This window comes from Trifolium pratense, linkage group LG4 (genome assembly GCF_020283565.1).
Source record: "Trifolium pratense cultivar HEN17-A07 linkage group LG4, ARS_RC_1.1, whole genome shotgun sequence".
Classification (NCBI taxonomy): domain Eukaryota; kingdom Viridiplantae; phylum Streptophyta; class Magnoliopsida; order Fabales; family Fabaceae; genus Trifolium; species Trifolium pratense.
In genome coordinates this window covers 48,710,998-48,730,202 of record NC_060062.1, presented here as the reverse complement: position 1 = coordinate 48,730,202, position 19,205 = coordinate 48,710,998, and the positions used below count along the sequence as shown (strand labels likewise).

General features: G+C 31.6%; 2 protein-coding genes across 2 annotated transcripts; both read left to right on the top strand.

Annotated features, from left to right (window-relative positions):
* The first annotated feature begins 14,794 nt into the window (after positions 1 to 14,794).
* On the top strand, positions 14,795 to 16,381 carry LOC123922810 (protein FAR1-RELATED SEQUENCE 5-like). Its single transcript, XM_045975497.1, has 3 exons — positions 14,795 to 15,267; positions 15,391 to 16,255; positions 16,375 to 16,381. The coding sequence occupies exons 2-3, from the start codon at positions 15,393 to 15,395 to the stop codon at positions 16,379 to 16,381; spliced, it is 870 nt and encodes a 289-aa protein (XP_045831453.1). The 5' UTR covers positions 14,795 to 15,267; positions 15,391 to 15,392.
* On the top strand, positions 16,347 to 18,442 carry LOC123919501 (protein FAR1-RELATED SEQUENCE 5-like). The gene is made up of 3 exons (XM_045971419.1): positions 16,347 to 17,642; positions 17,729 to 17,806; positions 17,890 to 18,442. Exons 1-3 carry the CDS (start codon positions 16,476 to 16,478, stop codon positions 18,274 to 18,276), a joined length of 1,632 nt encoding a protein of 543 aa, XP_045827375.1. The 5' UTR covers positions 16,347 to 16,475; the 3' UTR covers positions 18,277 to 18,442.
* Positions 18,443 to 19,205: the final 763 nt, after the last annotated feature.

Sequence of the window (19,205 nt, the reverse complement as noted above, 5' to 3'; positions counted from 1 at the left end):
AACAGTCTTCCAGGATCTGTCTTCTTCGATCACGAGGCTTTTAATTAGCTTTACTAAAATCTACTCTAATTCTGTTCATCGCTCTGTATCCGTATCTCTCTGCTCTTCCCCAAACTAAATGGAATACTAGTAGTAGTATTACTTCACTTTCACTGTGTGATACTTTAGATTATATTATAGACTAGATCCATTAATATTTTAAGGAAAATGCTAACTAGTGCCCCTGGGGCACTGGTTAAGGAGCTAAATAAAGTATGAATATATTGGAAATTGTGTAATCTACTTTTTATAAGTATAAAAAATGCTCTTTTCAATGCAAAAATTACTATTTTTGGTATCCTTAACTAGTGCCCCGGGGGCACCGGTTAGCATAACCCTTTAAATGTATCTAAAAAATGAATTTCTTAGAAGTACTAGTATTCACTGTTGTAGTATAATCACACAATTTGATGATGTAAGCAATCACGGCCGTTGATTGCAGATTGGACAGTTCAGATAAATTACAGCGTCCTTTTGTTACCGTGAAAAATCCGATTACCTTTTTATTATTTATTTTTTTGTTAGGTAGCTTAATGACTAGAATTCCATTTTTTTTAAAGGTGAAAGAGTGGAATGTCCGGAATTCGAACTCCGACATCTATATATAAAATGTGATATCCCTACTAACTAAGCTAAGCTTACAGGGACAATTCCCTTTTTATTATACTTCCTTCATCTCATGATTAAATAATACTAATAGTATCAATTTGAATTTAAATTGTGTATGGTTTATCGCTCACGGTCGAACTCTGAATTATCCTATCTCTTCTGTGAACTAAAAACTTATTACTAAAAAAAATTGTGTATGGTTTTTAAAGAAATACTATTAGTTTGATAGATTTTAATGATAAAATTACTTACTGAAATATTGTTGTCAAATATAATTTGTGTGTTTTGTTAAAATGTGTATAAAATATAGTAAAAGATATAAAAAATAGAACAGAAATTGCGATAAATGTATACAATGTCACGTAAAATAATTATCAATATTTGTTCTTAATACTACTCCTTTTCTTTAATTCTTTCCTGTCACGCTCTAATCCCAATTTTGCTAAACATACATACACTCCTCTCACTGCACTGCAGGTCTGCTGCAGCCTTGGTAATCCAATATACCTTCGTTAATTGCCAAAACTTTCATATATTCCTCTTTCACGTTAAGGTTTTATAAGACTATAATATGTTAAAATATGAAATTTGATTTAAAAACTGATGTATTAAATTTTTTTGAAAATTAAAAATTGTCATTTTTAATATAATTTTTAAAAATTTTACTTTTTTTTAATAAACCAAATGTATATCATCTATATATATATAGGCAACAACGTACATATTAATCCCTTCAAACTAACTGAGATTCATTTAAAGGGTTGACATGTTCCAAAAAAAATTTTACATGTTTAACACTTTAACTAGTGTATTTAAGATATTTTGCTTGCATGACCACTAGTAGTAGTATAAATTACTGTATCTATTAGTCTTTAATATAAGAAAAACTTTATATTTTGACGAATTCTGACATCAAGTGATTCCAGTCCTCTCCCAAATACAGTTGCGGGGGATCGAACCGTGGTAAACTCTAATGTATTTAATTTATAATATAAATTAAATACATTAAATTTTCAATAAATCTAAAAAGTAAAATTTCTCGTATATTAAAAATCGGAGGAAGTATAAGCTAAGGGTTTTTTGCCGTTATCATATACATCCTAAACTTAGAAAAATGAGAAATTTCGAGTTTGAATTTGTGCCCAAACATATTTAATTAATATAGATGGTGTAGCTACCAATTGAACAACGACACCAATTTAACATTTTACTAATATTATTATTATTATTATTATTATTATTATTATTATGATCCATGAAACATGCAGCAACGTACAAATTATATAAGCAAAGCAGTGTTTAGAGCTCAACAATGAAGTTATATATCCATGATGCCGTACCGAGGGAATCACGTGATTTGTAAAACAAAGGCAAGTATTGTGATGATAGTATCCTCATGCTCCAAATCTAACCTGAATTCTTTTTAGGACTATAGTGAGTGAGTGTTTGTAATTAATTGATGACGGGGGCAACAGTATTAGCCGTATAAGAAAACAAGATATATTTGGATGACAATATTATTATTATAAGAAAAATAAGAAAAAATAAAGCTTATATATATATATATAGTCCAATAAAGAGTTAAAGTTATACCCTGCAATCATCAAAGCAACACTCTCTTGGTTTCTTACTTGGCTTGTTATGCGTCTAGTCCACTAGACAACAACACATTTCAATGGGTCAAAGATAGAAACTACTCCACCAAAAAGAAAAAGGCTACTATAGTTCATCAAATCAATTTCAAATATACTATAGTAAAATGAATAAATTGGACCCCACTTATTCATCATAGCTAAGTCCAAATAATCTACTATGGGGAATATCGACCTTATTCGACCAAAAGATTCAAAGACATTCTCATTGATGGTGAGAGAGAGAGAGAATCAGATCGTATAGAGATTGATGAAAAAACAGTTCGACAAACGGGAATTAACACCACTTTCCAAAAGATGCTCCCTATATTCGCTTTGTGTGAGGGAATGAAGTGAACTGCGATTAGCCCAAGAAGCAAGCAAACCAAAGCAAAGTAAGTTAAGCGTTTTTATGTCATTTACACACATTTTCTACATTCTCACGCAACCTCACCTAACATGCTATGGAATGGATCACCATATGTTAATTAGAAACAAATCAATTTCAAATTCCTAATACTAGTACACTCAGGGACGGGTGCACTAAGAGCATCCATAATGGAGCACTCCATTTTTGAGTACTTAAATGGTCTCACATAGACACATCATCAATTTATTATTTTTTTAATAATAGTACCTAATAGGTACTCAACCTCTCCAATGGAAGATTTCTTAAAAAGTTCTAAAATTGGTCCATCAATAACTCCACATCATTAAAATTTGAAATTTAATTTAAAATAATATTGCCAAATTAAATTTTTTTGAATATATTAAATAAAGTGGGTCCCATAAAAAGAAGAGAGAGAAAGTTCTTATATTAGAAGTAGTACCTATTAGGTACTAAAATGTGTTGTGCTCCAATGGTAGTACCTAATAAGTACCATGAGTACTTAATAGGTACTACACCATTGGAGATGGTCTAAGAGGCATGGTGTGGCTAAAGCCACACCAGATTTTTTGATATTTTTTTTATAAACATATATATAGATATATATTGTGTTAAATATTGTTTTCGGATACTAGTTAAATATATTAATAAGAAAATTTTATCTTGTATTTGTTTAATACTTTAAAAATAAACTACTACAAAGTTATTTTTTTCAATATTAATTTTATCTTTGATTTCCTCTTTTAATATGTTTAACAAGTGCCCCCAAGTACTGTTTAGCATGACTCAAAAAAAAAGAAGGTTAAATTGGACAATTGGTCCCTTAACTATTTATGGGTTTCATATTGGGGCATTAACTAATTAACGTTACAAATCGTCCCTTAACACACCTACCAATATTACTCATAAATAAATCATTGTCATTTGAAGCTTTAGATGTGAAAAATTATCATCGTATTTCTTAACATCGCCCACCCTCCCCATAGCCACCACTCACCAAATTTGAGTGTCCCTCATTGTCATTTGGATATTTAGATGTGAAAAATTATTGAGAATAGTTGAGCTTTAATTATCCAAGTGATTTTGTAGATGAGCCAAAAATGGTGGTATGACATCAACTTCAAAATTATATTAGAAATGTTTAATTTTAGCCACATCAGTTTTTTATGTCTGGATCCGTCCCTGAGTACACTTTATTTTTAAAATGTGATATGTTTTCACATAATTGCATAGATTAATCTCTAAATCATGTGAGACATATGGGTGAAAAATTCATATTAATAGTATATGATAAATGTTAACAAGTGCTCAAACAAAAAAGAAAATATTGTATTCGTCTTAAAATAAATGACACAAATGAAATAAAAATTAATTTGTCCCAAAATGTTTGACATATTCAGTTTTCAGTAATATTTTATAATTATAATCTTTAATTATTTTGTAATATATTCAGTTCTATTTATCAGTTCAACTTCAATATTGTCTATGTGGTTCAACTTCAATGTTGTAAAATTGATCAAGAACGATATACATTTAAGGTTCCATTTTTTTTCATTATTCCTTTGTGCCTCCTTAATTAGTTTCCTCCTAAGAATATGAAGTTTGAATATGGACATGACAAGCGTAACAAAATGAAAAGATCGAATGAATTAAATGTTGCACAGTCACCCGTCTATATTCATCTGCACCTAAAAGAAGTTCTAAAACAATGTCGCTTCCTTTCCCATGGCTGGTTCATAATTCAAATCCAAAATATAAGAATCGTGAGTCCGACATCTATAATGTTCCTCCACCGCCAACATACTTCATGCTCACTATATGCTCATTATATGGATGATTAAACAAGGTTATAATCCTTTGACAACTTTCTGAACTTTGGGAAACGACAATGAGACATTCTAACCTAATTTCACCAAAGATAAAACCTACACTGACTTGGCGAGGCTCGACCGATTTGAAAGCCCGAACGAGCCACCTCACTTTGGGTTAGATCAATCACCTTCTGGTTTTAAGTTAATCGCTTATGGGTTTTCTAAGTTTCTTATGTTCCTTGGGTCTTTCGGGTTCACCGGCCAATTTAACAAAATCAACAAGTTTAACAAAAACAATAATTGAAAGCAGAAAACAAGGAGTTGCCTTATGAAGAAGACTCAACTGAAACTTTAAATGCAGAAGGTTCACTCAAATGACTAAGGAAAGAAAGAGATTCGAACAAGTTCTAGAAGGATACATGAAAAAAACATTTTATAGTGCAACAGGCTCAAACGCTTGGAAATGCATGTGAAGATTTTTCAGAGAAGCTAAGTTTTCGCTTTATACTACTTTGAAGAGTTGAATTCAATGGTGGAGATCAATTTGAAGTTCAATAGGCCCGTCCAACAACCCATATTATGTATTGGAGTGTAAATACACTCGAGTTAAGTGTGTCGCCCGTCAAGATGAAAATGTGGGACACATGTCATTAATCAATGAATAATGTGTTCTTTAAGTCATAAACAAATTTAATGCCTAAATCTCCAAAGATATATTTATCTCCACAAATTAAAGACGACTTACTATGGATCGAACACGTGTACTACTTCTCAACTCCTTAATACATAAATGATAGCAAGGACTTATGAGTCAACTGTTTCGGGATGAGCCATAATCCATTTCACCGACCCAGGTTTATTTTTATCCACGTTCACTTAACTCAACGAATCACAAGATAACCAGTGTGCATCCCCACACTGGATCAAGCCTCTTTCTCGCTAAGGACCATTGGATCAACTCTCAACTGTCTTTTGTGTTTCAAGTCGGAACAACCAGAGACGGTTAGGGAGCTATCGCCTATATAAGTGTAACCATGTGTCACACTTATTCAGTGACGGAGCCAGAAAATTTATACATTCCAAGCAAAATCTCGGTTTTAAACAAAAATATCAGCTTTTGCACTAAAAAAATTTCAATTTTGAACAACAAAAAAAATCTCAATTTTGCCCAAAACTAACCCTTAAAATCTCAGTTTTGCCTAAAATAACCCTTATAATACCAAAAAAAAAAAAATTATCGGAGCCCGGGCAAGTGCCCGGACTGGCCAGGCTATAGATCCGCCCTTGCACTCAAGTATGATTCATTCATTTCTACACATTCTCCATCTCGCTCATATACTATAACTTGGACGTTAGAGTGCTAACATTTTTTTGCAGGTATCTCTCCACCTTGAAATAGTAACTTTCGTCATGCTTTGAGACTTCCTCCACCATAATGGAACCTTCATACGTTCAACTTCTTTTTCAGAGTCATCTAATTTTGATCTACACGTCAGTACACATCCATATTATTGACCTAATATTTTAATATTGAAGGAGAGGATCCAATTTACTATTTTAATTATAGGGTCTTTCTAAACAGTGTTCCCATGACAGTTTTTAAGCACTCCATTTAAAGAAATAATTTATTCAAAAAACAAAATATTTTAATTTTCAATACGTTGACTTCACACATTTCCATAACAATTTAATAAAAATTTGAAGGATTCAGAGCACTGTTTAAGATACTTAAAGAGTGTCCGGAACACTGTTTAGCATTTTTTTTTATCCTTTATTATATTAGATTTTTTTAACTAGAGGATAATACTCTCGTTAATTTATTTTTAAAAAGAAAAAGAAGCTAGAAATTCAATTACTTGAAGACGAGTGTGCGATTTATGGGTCACCGCCTCACAACAGCAGTTCTGCACGGTCTTATATGTAATGCTCTTGCTAATCATAATGTTACGTGGCTCGTTGGATTTTGTGGGACCCATCTATCACTGTTTTTCACTTTCCCAATGTCAAGTGTAAAAAGAAAATAAAATACTACTACTACAATACAATAATTGCCCAAATCGTGTAATGCCTAATAATTTGAAGAAAAATACTAAAATGGATTCACCGTTTAATGTTTAAATTAATTTAAAATAATTAAATATTTCAAAAAATATAATATCATTTTTTAATCGAACCTCTCGTGCATACTATACTTAAACTCTTACTACTAGATCAACCTCAATGACTCATGACTCATTGAATTTAACAATTGTATAAAAAAATATTGTATAACCGATCATTAGTTAGTTCAGAGGTGATTGACGCTGAACTTGGTAGGGAGGACCACAGTTCGATCCCCGCAACTGCGATCAGGAGGAGGCCGGAATCACTTGATGTCAAAACTGACCCTCGAACCAGATTAAACTGGTGGTAAAAGCAAAAAAATAAAATTGTATATAAACGAGAGAAAAAGGGAGAAATGTTTTACTAACTGACCACTACATATATGGCAATGCACAATTGACAACTGCACATATATATGCTGATAGATATATTTGACCACTAATATATTTAATTTGTATTATAAAAAATTAGAAAAAAATTATATTTTAAAAATATTCATCGAGACAAATAATTGAATAGTGTGCACGATTTTCAAACAACGCTTGAAAAGAAACATACGAAGTAATAATCTTATCCAATATTGGTTCACTAAATTAAAAGCATTAAGACATAAAAGTGGCTAGTAGACATCAATTTATCCCTTATTGATGTATTCATATTTCATAATCCAATATTGAAGTATTCATAATAAGTATAAATAAAAGTTTGGAACAAACGGAGTAAATCTTGTTGTGATACAAAGAGAATATACTCCCAACAAAATTTCATGATACCAAAATATATAGACCATATTAGTTTTATCGTTTCAACAACAAAAAATAATGTCATTTTTGTGAATGAATGTCTACTTAATGAAAATCTTTTGCATTATTTGAAATGTCTGTCTTAATGCTATTTTTTATTTTATTCATCTTTTTTTTTTTTAATTTTAATTAACAAAGTATGACTTCAAAAAATATCGGCGTAACGTTACGACTCGTACTTCGGACGGATCTATTACTAGTTCATAATAACTATAAATAAAAGTTAAAATATTGAAATATATAGACCAATATTGTGGAACAAATGGAGTAAATCTCGTTGTGATACAAAGAGAATATATACTCCCAACAAAATTTCATGATACCAAAATATATAGACCATTATTAGTTTCTCGTCTCAACAACAAAAAACAATGTCATTTTCGTGAATGAATGTCTACTTAATGAAAATCTTCTGCATTATTTGAAATGCATGTCTTAATGCTATCTTTTATTTTATTCATTTTTTTAAAAAAAAATTAATTAACAAAGTATAACTTCAAAAAATATCGGCGTAACGTTACGACCTATGCTTCGGACAGATCTATTACTAGTTCATAATAACTATAAATAAAAGTTAAAATATTGAAATATATAGACCATTATTGTGGAACAAATGGAGTAAATCTCGTTGTCCCAACAAAATTTCATGATACCAAAATATATAGAACATTATTAGTTTTGTTTAGTAAATCATATATCGTGCATCAATTAAGATGCCACATGGGTATCGTGAAGGGATTCATTTGCTTGCATGCATGCAAATATGTTGAACAAAGCAAGCCAGTAGCAATTAACATATTGTACTCCTAAACAATCTACCATATATAGTATAATATTTAATTAAAAAATAAAGCAATAATTGTTATGATAAACTTCGGGAACACATAAAATTATATTCCTCAAAAGCAACAAGATACAACTGGAATGTCTGTCTTTATCTCACATTCTCACTTGGGGCTAGGAACATTTTTATCTTTGTGGTTCAAAGATTCATTGAGACTAAAGAGAAAGCTTTATGGCTAGATGGATTGGGATTGGTCTAGTGATTTTGTTGTTGACGGGGGTAGTGACCCCGTAAGGTTTCAAAGTACTAACATTTGAAGAATTGAATTGGAATGCGACGAAGGAAAATAAAGAGAAAGAAAAATAAAGTAGTACTAAAATGAGGGGGATCAAGGAGTGGACCAACCTAGCTAGTATTAGTAAAGTGAATTACATATTTGTATTGTAGGATAAACCTTTAATAAGATGTAGTATATAAGTCTAATCTAAAGAAAGTTAAGTGTCAGCAAAGTATCCAACTCTCCTACACTACAAGCGTTATTATTTGTATTTAGTATTTACACATTTGAGATATCGATGATCGGTGATTAAAATCGGACAATTCATATTCAAATTCAATGTTCTATATATTATTTTTTATTATTTTATAATAAATCATTCAATTTTAATCAGATAATCGCCGATATTTTATAATTTTAATGTGCTCGTAAGTTGTAATTATGTAATTACATAGCTCCAGAAAATCTAAAGTCTATTTATAACATCTAATGATATACAGTATTGCATAGTATAACTTCTAATTGTCTTCCATACAAGGTCTACCGACCTTTTTGGTCAAAGATGTGTTCTTCAACCATTGTACTTCTTTGGTGTGTTGTTATAAAGTTGGATAATGAATATGTGATAGATTATTAATATTGCAAGATAAAAATATGATCTTATTTTGCTTAAATAAATAAATAAATAAATATGATCTTATATATCATAAGTATAATATTGTGACAAGTGCAAGTTAAGTTTCATATTGCTTAAAAAAATGGAGGTTGAATACTTTAAGTGAGAGAATACATCAATCTAACGCCTTAAAATTTTGAGTTAAAATAGTGTCTAATTCACTTGCACATTTATTCTTAAGTCCAATGTGTATAATTCGCGATTGTCACCTCGTGACTCAACATATAATTGATGTGTACATAATAACAAAAGTGATTATATTATTTAATGGACCAAAACTTACATGCATTTCCATACATGCATTTCTTACTTTTCCACTTACAAAAAGGTGGTTATTTGTGTTTTTTCATTTTGAAAAAATAAAAGAAAATTATTTTTAATAAAAAAAACTACCTCTTTGTGAGAGGAAAAATAAGAAATGCATGTATGGAAATGCATGTAAGTTTTGTCCTTATTTAATTGTCATGTATTTTGTTTTGGTTAGGTAGTCTAGTAGTTATAAATTTCACCTTTAAAATGGATAAATGAAATGTTCGGGGTTCGATCTCCCAATTTATATATTTATCAAATGTAATGTGAGAAAATCTTAGGTGAAGTCGAACATAACACAATAATCGTAGGTACATCCAATAACAATATGACACCTCATTAAAAAAATCTAAAATTAATATGGAAACAATTAATCTCCTATATTTAAGTTAAAAAAAAAAAACTAATCTCCTTTATTTTTGCTCAAAAATATAACACTTCATTAAAAAAATAAAAATCTAAAATAAATATGGAAACAACCAATCTCCTTTATTTTTTCTCAAAAAAATAATAATTCTCCTTTATTTAGCAAAAACAAAAAGCATAAAAAATAAAAATTAATATTATTTCTTATCGAATCACTCGCACAACACAGAACACAACCATCATTCCTCAGTTTCTATTACTCTAATTTTAAATTGCATCCCAGAAACTTTCTCTAATATTAATTTCTCGTGTTATTTCCGTTAAATCGTTATCTTTTTATTTTATTTTTAATTAAACTAAAAATGAAAATCATACATTAAAAAATGAAAACCATCAAAGAAATTTGAAAAATTGATTTGGTAAGAATAGTGACCAATAAAATACACTTTAAATGCAATACAAATAAAAAAGAAGTTATTCTCCTTTGTTTTTGGCTTCTAAAGTTTGGTGGGTTGCAAATGGCAATCGAGGTTCGATCGGGGGTTGTGATAGTTTGATCAAGGGGTTAGTGTGGTTTTGTGAGAATTGATTTCAAGTGGCTGTGTTCTGTGTTGTTTGAGTGATGCAATAACAAATGAGATTAAGTTTATTTTTTTGAGCAGAAATAAAGGAGATTAGCTTTTTGACTTAAATATAGGAGATTAGTTGTTTGCATATTAATTTTAGATTTTAATTTTTTTTTAATAAAGTGTCATATGTGTCATATTATCATTAGATGTGCCTAAGATTGTTGTGTTAGGTTCGACTTTACCTAAGATTTTCTCAATGTGATGTCCCTCCCAACTAGTTAAACTCACTAGACAACTTTGTCATGTATTTGATACACAATAATGATATGATAACATATTTAATCATTCTTCGGGAAAAAAAAATACATATCCTTTAATAAAGCCACACTTTTTAAAATTGTGATAGTTTTAGGGGGTGTATTGGATTGAAATTTTAAGAGATAATTTTAATAAAAAAAAATAAAAAAAAATTGAAGATTTTAAAAGATTGTGTAAGATTGTACTGTTTTTAAGACCTTTTTTACAATCATGATTTTCTAATTTGATTTTTGATGGAATTATGGTACAGATTTTCAAGATTTCGAAAGATTTTGTGGATTTTTAAAATTTGAAAAGGACTCGTGATTTTTTTAGAAAAAAAAGTGAATTAATTTATTTTTTTTGGGTTGAATTTTTTTTTAGGTTGAAAGATGATAATCACCACTGTCGACGAATTTCTGTGAGGAGTCGTGACGCATTCGTCGCTCTCATCTCATTGCTTTGCTTCTTCTTCCCATTCTATGGTTGTACCATCTGATTCACAACACCAAAAAGCTATTATCCAGTGACATCGATGCATTTGAATCTGAAGTTTATCTACTAAGTAATTTTCATTTGTTCCTGATTCCACATTTTTGGTGCGTTTGATATGTTAAAAAATAAGAGACTGGACATGACAACTTCTGTTGTACTGTTTTTTATTTTAAAACTGTTCATGGTACTGGACAAACTGAGGGTCAAGGGACAGGACAAAAACTGAAATTCTTGTCCCCCACAGAACCACGGGACAATTTTTTGTCCTCAGCACAAGTTGTCTAAAATACCAAAATAACATTTTGTCCACCAAACATCGTACAGCACAAAGTTTGTTTAATACCTTAAATGTTTGTCCTGTGCTGTTTTATCTCGTACTGTCATGTACTGTTCTGTCAAGTATTTATATTTTGTAGATCAAACGGACCCTTGTACTGTATTTTGGCCCCGTTTGAATTAGTTTATTTTTTAGCTTATACAAACAGCTTATGCAATACTCCCTCTAGTCCTATATATAAGAAAATGTTAACTTTTTAGATACATTGTAGAATTGATGTAACTAGACTATAATATTGTCTAGATACATTGATTTTACAATGAATCTAAAAAACAAACATTTTCTTATATATAGGATCGGAGGGAGTATAAATTAGGTTTTATGCAATTTTATAAGTTCATACTAGTGAAAATTGTATTTTTATAATATTTAGTCATAAACTACCTTGACAAACTTATAATAATACATAAAAATTGCATAAACTATTTGCATAAGCTCAAAAATAAGATTGATGAAATTATTATCAATCAATTACTTCCAAATTGGAAGGCCAAGAGCTTGTACCACGAAAAACACAACAAAAACAAACATTGACATATTATAATGACCGATCAATATCAACAATAGCTAATACTTCCCCCGGTTCTATATATAAGAAAAAAATTGTTGTTTAGATTCATTGTAAAATTGATGTATCTAAACTACAATGTTGTCTAAATACATCAACTTTACGGTGAATCTAAAAATCAAACTTTTTCTTATATATGGTACCGGAGGGAGTAGGAAAGAGTTGGAAGAATATGCAACACGGTGATGGCGGGAAAAAGTCTATGGAGTATGAGAAAGTCTTGAAGGTTTGATTGAGATTGTTGGTATTTATATTTTTAACTAAAAAGTCTCACAAAATCAATTTCACATAAAAATGCTTCAAATCTGTAGACTTTTGAATACCAATTGACATTTTATAAGTCATGTGAAATTTTAATTGAATATCAACGGATTTTATTGCCTTAAAAAAAATCTTAATTGTCTTGATTGAATACCACATGATTTATTTATATTTTATAAAAATCTTTGATTCAATACCATAAGATTCTTTTTCAATCAAAAAGTCTATTAAAATCTCTTGAAATCCTAATCGAATACACCCACCTTAGTTTTTTAATCAAAATTTGGTACTTAAAATTGCGATTTAACGTATTTTAAATTATGTGACATATGACCTGATGATATTGGATGATAAAAAAAATGTCTAAAATTACAATAAAACTCATTAAAAATTTCAATTTTATAAATTATTCATTTTTGTAATTTAATCAATGAAATGTAAATAATTATTCCATCTATATGATTCTACATCATCATCAATTCATATGACATCTCATTTAAAATATGTTAATTCACCATTTTTAAGTAGAAAAAATTGATGAAAGAACCAAAACAAAGATTTTAAAACAGGAGATCAATTTCTTAAGTGAAAAAAAATAGGTGGGTGAAACATTAACTAAGCCTAAAATTAAAATTGTAAGTATAATATCATCAAAGAGAAAAATTTGGAATCAATAATTAAGTAACCATATTTCTTAAAGAGAAATGTTGGTTATAGCGACAACCGTTTCACAAGATTATCACGAATGATGTGGCAATGACGTGGGTATCCTATTTTTGTTTCTATCTCATGGCTCATGTAAAAGTGTTTTCTTCAGTTAGACGACCGCTTCACTTTTCACTGAAGAAACGGTTGTCGTCGGAGACACACCCCACACCTTCCAAAGTCAAATTTCTTCAAGAATTTTCCACATTTCAATTCAGTGTTGTTATTGCTTCATCTCTTAACTGATCCTCTTCTTTCAAAACTTCGTCACACCACTGCTTCATTTCTCCTAACCAATCATCCATCCTTCTAATCTCTGCAACTCCAGGCACAAACATAAATAATTCCCCAATAAAGATTAAAAGTTTATCACGAAATTCAACTTTCATAATCAATTAATCATCTCTATAGTATTAAACTGAGAACAGTTTTTCCCTAACCTAAGAAAAGAATTCAAGTTCAATAATCAAGAGCCAATGGAGTCTTTAGCTGGTGAAGGAGTGAGATCATACAAGCAGTGAATCTCAGCACCAAAGACGACAAGTCAGACCGTCTTGCCGCTGGTGGTTGAACTTGGACCGTCACCGTCGTCGTACTTGGGGTTTTCTCTTTTTTTTTTTGGAAAAGCATGATGTTTTGTGTGCCGACCACGCGTTTAGTGAATAAAAGAAAAAGCATGTCCACGCGCTTCGTGGAAAAATTCGTGAAAAATGTTTCGCTGCATATATAGCAGCTCTCTTTCTTAAAATTTAAGAATGGTTTTGCAATAGGAAATCTGAGATGCAAGAAAAAATACTTAAACATAACAGATACTCCCTCCGGTCATAAATATTAACAAACAAAATTGTTTAAACGGTGTCCAAGAAATTTAGTTAAGTGTAGTTAATTTTCTTGATTTAATACAAAACATGAGTTTAATTTACTATATTACCCCTTTTGAAAAGTGTAAACGTGTAAAAATAAAATAAATGCCTAAAAAAATAGAATTAAATAAGGGTATATTAGGAATAGTAGTATTAACTAGTTTAAAAGTAATTAACTTTTCCTAATTTCCTTATAATATATAGTGACCAAAATTTAAAGTGTCTTTTTGCTTATAAATGTGACCAGAGGGAGTATACAATAATTGTATATCCCCCTTCTTTGCAACCGCAATCTTATCGATGAGATCTTTCACTGTGGGTGCATTTTTTCTTTGATATATAGCACGTGTTTTGCATGATGTCAAAATTAGGATAACTAGGATAGTGATAATGAAGGTGTGAAAAATACAAAAATGGGACGTTGAATTGTGTTTTTAGAATTCTTCAACTTTTTCAAAAGAGAAAAGCTTAAGAGGTGTGTTGAGCAGCGAATTAAAACAAGTTAAAACACAATTAAAGAGAGTTAGAGAAAGAGAGATGAACACATAGAGATTTCTGGCAAATAGGCATTCTTCATATGTATATGACTTTCTTCTGTCTTCTGAAATCACGTTGCTTCTAAAGGTCTCTACCTTCTGACTAACATTGCTTCTGAAGGTCTTCATAACTTGTATATCTAGGTTGCCTCTTAGAGTCTTCAGATTTTATCTTCGTTTCAATATACTAATATTCTGAGAGATCATGAATTTGTATTTGTGATCCTGCGCACACTTCACAATATATATAAGTACTATCAATTGTGCATTTAATACTTTTGTTATTATCAAAACTTTTTTAACATAAGCTAAGAATTTTAGAACCAATTTTGTTCCATTATATAGAAGTAGATTTTATGTATGGAAAATTCTAGCGTGAGGTCAGTAAAATGGCCTCTTTGGTGAGATCGCCACTGTGGCCAATAGAAAAGTAAGTGGACTTATTCAACTGCCACATAGGATAATACAATGCATGTCACTTACCATGCATCTCCACATCTATTAAAATTGCAAATAAGTCCCTACCATTAAAATTGTTACATAAATTATCTCAACATTTATGTAAATTACATCAACATTAATATTGTTTTATTAATTATAATGATGTTGTAAAAATCAAATTATCAAAACGCAAATTATAAAGAAAATATTCATCTTCTTCATTCTTCTGTTCATCAACATCGTAATATCTCACCTCACCACCCAACCTTCGTCCGCCATTGTTGAATCAACTGAACTTTTCCATTCTTAACAACACTGCATACGAGCTAGCCATTGATGTTATCGCATTGAATCTCCGACCATAAATATACAATCGAGGGCGACAAGTGCGACATTCAGGTAATTTGGGAATTAGGGTTTACAATTCAAAAAATAATAAAATTTGGGAATTAGGGATATAGATGTGGAATACTTCGATGAATATTTATGTTGTTTGACATATTGTGTTAATTCATGATATAGATATGGAACACACCGACGAATCTGTTGACGTTGAGTCCAGAGACCTTCATTCCACTAAAGGTACTGATACGTATGATTTAGAATCGAATGCCGACGAGGATGACAGTTATTCAGGATCCAGTGGGGATGAAAGGTCAGAGACTGAAAGTTCAGAGACTGGCGAAGATGCATCTGATAATATTGGAGCTGCAGTTCATAGTGAGGTAAATTTTGATTCAATTACTTCTGATGAGATTCGAGCCATGGAATTTGCTACTGTTAGTGAAGCTTATGAATTTTATTACCGGTATGGTAAATGTAAGGGTTTTGCTATTAGGAAAGCTTCTAGTAGGATAAAAGAGTTAGATGGTAATAAAGTAACACAAATGAAGCAGTTTGTTTGCAACAGACATGGTTTAAGAGAGAAGAAACATTTAACCAGGTTAGATAGGAAAGTAGAACATAGACGTTTGAACCGTACAAATTGTGAAGCTAGGTTTCGTGTGCAATACAGAAAACAAAAGGATAGATATGTAGTTACTGCTTTCGTAGAGTGTCATAACCATGAATTAACCCCAGCTAGGTTTGTTCACCTGCACCCTGTTTATCGTAAAATATCTGAAGCAGATAAGGCTCAGATTGATGGTCTTCAAACACGTGGAATTAGAACTTGTCATATAATGGGGTACATGATTGCCCAGAAGGGTGGATATGCTAGTGTTGGATTTACAAAGAAAGATTTGTACAATTATTTTGATAAAAAAATGCGTGAGTGTATTAAAGATGGTGATGTTGTCGCTTCTTTAAATTATCTTAATGTAAAGTCGTCTACTGATCCCATGCTATATGCTGAGTATGCCGTCGACAATAGTAATGGACGAATGAGGTCTCTATTTTGGGCTGATGGCAGTAGCAGATCAGACTACTTTTGTTTTGGTGATGTGCTTGCCTTTGACACGACTTACCGGAGGAATAAATACAACTATCCATTGGTTGTATTTTCAGGGTGTAACCACCATTCTCAGACAGTAATTTTTGGTGCTGCATTGGTAGCAGATGAAACGACGGAGACGTACAAGTGGGTGTTGAATTGTTTTTTAGAGTGCATGGAAGGTAAACAACCAAAAGCAGTGGTAACAGATGGAGATGGGGCAATGAGGGAGGCCATAAAACAGATTTTTCCCGATGCCACCCACAGGTTATGTGCTTGGCATTTGAATAAGAATGCAGTTGAGAATGTGAAAGATAATCCAGAATTTTTGGACGGTTTTCAAAAAGCCATGTACTCAAATTTCACAAAGGATGAATTTGAAGAGTATTGGTCAGAGCTAATTAAAGAAACTGAAGTGGAACAACATCCATGGGTTGTCAAAACTTATGAGAATAGGTCACTATGGGCAACTGGATATCTACGTGATCAGTTTTTTGGACGTATAAGGACTACGTCTCAATGTGAAGCTGTTAATGCAATAATAAAGACTTATGTCAGGACGAAAGGCTGCATTTTTGAATTCATGCATAATTTTGATCAGGTTTTGAGAGATTACAGAAATAATGAATTGGAAGCTGATTTTAAGTCAAAGTTTACGGTACCTGTGTTGACAACTCAACTGCGTGTGATTGAGAGTGATGCCGCCAATACTTATACTGCGGAGATTTTCAAAGAAGTTAAAGAGCAAATTCTGAAGGCTGGTGCATTGATAGTTAAGCATAAAAGTGATCACGGGGATACAAAGATTTATACATTAACAAAATTTTGTAACGATACATATGAAAGGAAAGTTGTATTTGATGGTACCACATTGCAATGTTCGTGTAAGTTGTTTGATTCTCGCGGTGTTCCATGTTCTCATATATTTTATGTCATGAAGGATGAACATGTTGATCATATTCCTAGGCCCTTGGTATTGTCGCGATGGACCAAGGATGCCAAAATTGAGTATTTGAACAACATGGAATGTAATGGTGATGTTGATTCGAACGTAGTTGAGGAAGCTCGTTTTGGTGCATATTGTTCGGCCTTTACAAGTTTTTGCAAAGAAGCTGCAAAAAAGAATGGTGTGTATGGCCAAATTTTGGATGACATTATGAAATTACAAAAAAAGTACTGCATTAATGATGATCCTATTATTGGGACACAAAATCCAGCAGTCGGTGATCCGGTGGCGGTTAAGAGTAAAGGTGCTCCAAAGAAAAAAAAGAAAGAACCAAAATCTGTCAGGCGATGTGGAAAATGCAACGCTACAACTCATAATGCGAGGACATGTTCCGAGGTTATTTCAATAACTCGTGATTACTTAGTTATAGTTACTGTTTGATTTGTTATTAAACATTATAGTTGATATGTTTAAACTTGCAGGGTACACAAAAAGCGACAGAACCAATAGTTGATTTGCAGTCGGTGTCGATATCTGATGCTATAAGCCAAATGGATGAGGTATAATATGTTTTATTAAATATTTTGTGTTATTATGTGAAATTTAATTAAAATTTATTTTGTCATTATTTTTTTATAATCAGAAAAAGAAAAGAAAAGCAACCTGCAATGTTGACAGAAGTGTGCAAAAGAAGGGTTCACGTCCACCGATACACCGTGGCGCTAAGGCCACAGTGACAACACAAGCAGACACAAATGGATGTTACAATCAAATGCATTTCCAAGCACAGATGGATGTTACAGGCACAAGCAGACATTTAAATGCAATGTGTGGAGTTCAACCTGTTATGCCGATGGTACCTCAAATGTTTCAACCAATGCATTTGCAACCCGTATACCCAATGTATGGAATGAGTGTTGGGCAAACTGCAAGTTCGTGCTACGGTATGCTACAACAGAGTGTCGGGCAATCTTCACGTTCGTGCTACAGTCTGCTACAACAAGTTGAAAAGGCTGCTACTGATGATTGAGTATTTTAGTAGTAGTATAATTGAATGCATTTTGATAATGTTGATGTACAATTCTGGTTTAATTATGTTTGTGGATAAATTGTTTGGGATTTCATGTTTGTTTTGATTTACTTGGAGAAATTGGTACAATAGTGATTCATGACTGTTATTTATGCTTTAATATGAGTTACATGTTTAGAAAGCTTATAAAATTGGCTTTTATACCAGTATAACGCAGGTTTGAGTCATGTTTGCAACATTCGGTTATTTAATGTTATTTTGTAAAGAAAAAAAATAACAAAAATGGCACCAACCAGTTTCGAACTCGAGATCTACATGAATTGAACGGTCAACACTACCACTAGGCTGTCATTAATTCTTTTGTAAAGTTTTCATTTGTGTTGATATAATTATGTTTATTTGACGCATGCTCTGCACCCAGACATAGTTTCAAATACGGCTATAAAGACCTCTCATTCATTAATGTTTCGAAAACCCTAGTTTCCCAATACTCATCTCTTCTCTCCATCCAATTCGAAATACAGATTTATTGTTTCCCAAAAATCCCTAATTTCGCAATTTGTCCCAACAATGTCTTCTTCATCTGTTGCAAATTCAATGGCAGTCGAAATCCCAGAATGTGGTTGCAAAAATCCAATGAGGTTGTACATATCCAATTCAGGCGAAAATCCTAAGCGTAGATATTGGAAATGTCGAACTCATGGGGTAGGTTTGCTAACAGATCGTTTTATACTTGGTAGATCTATTTCGATCATGATTTAATTTGGTGAGTATAACATTTTGATGATTGAAATATAATTTTCAGGGAGCTCGAAGTTGTAATCTTTTCATATGGGATGATGAAATTGAAGGCCACCCTCCCTATGTGCGTCCAACTGCTAGTCCAAATGTTCGTGAATCACAAACTCAACCCAGTCGTGGTTGCACAT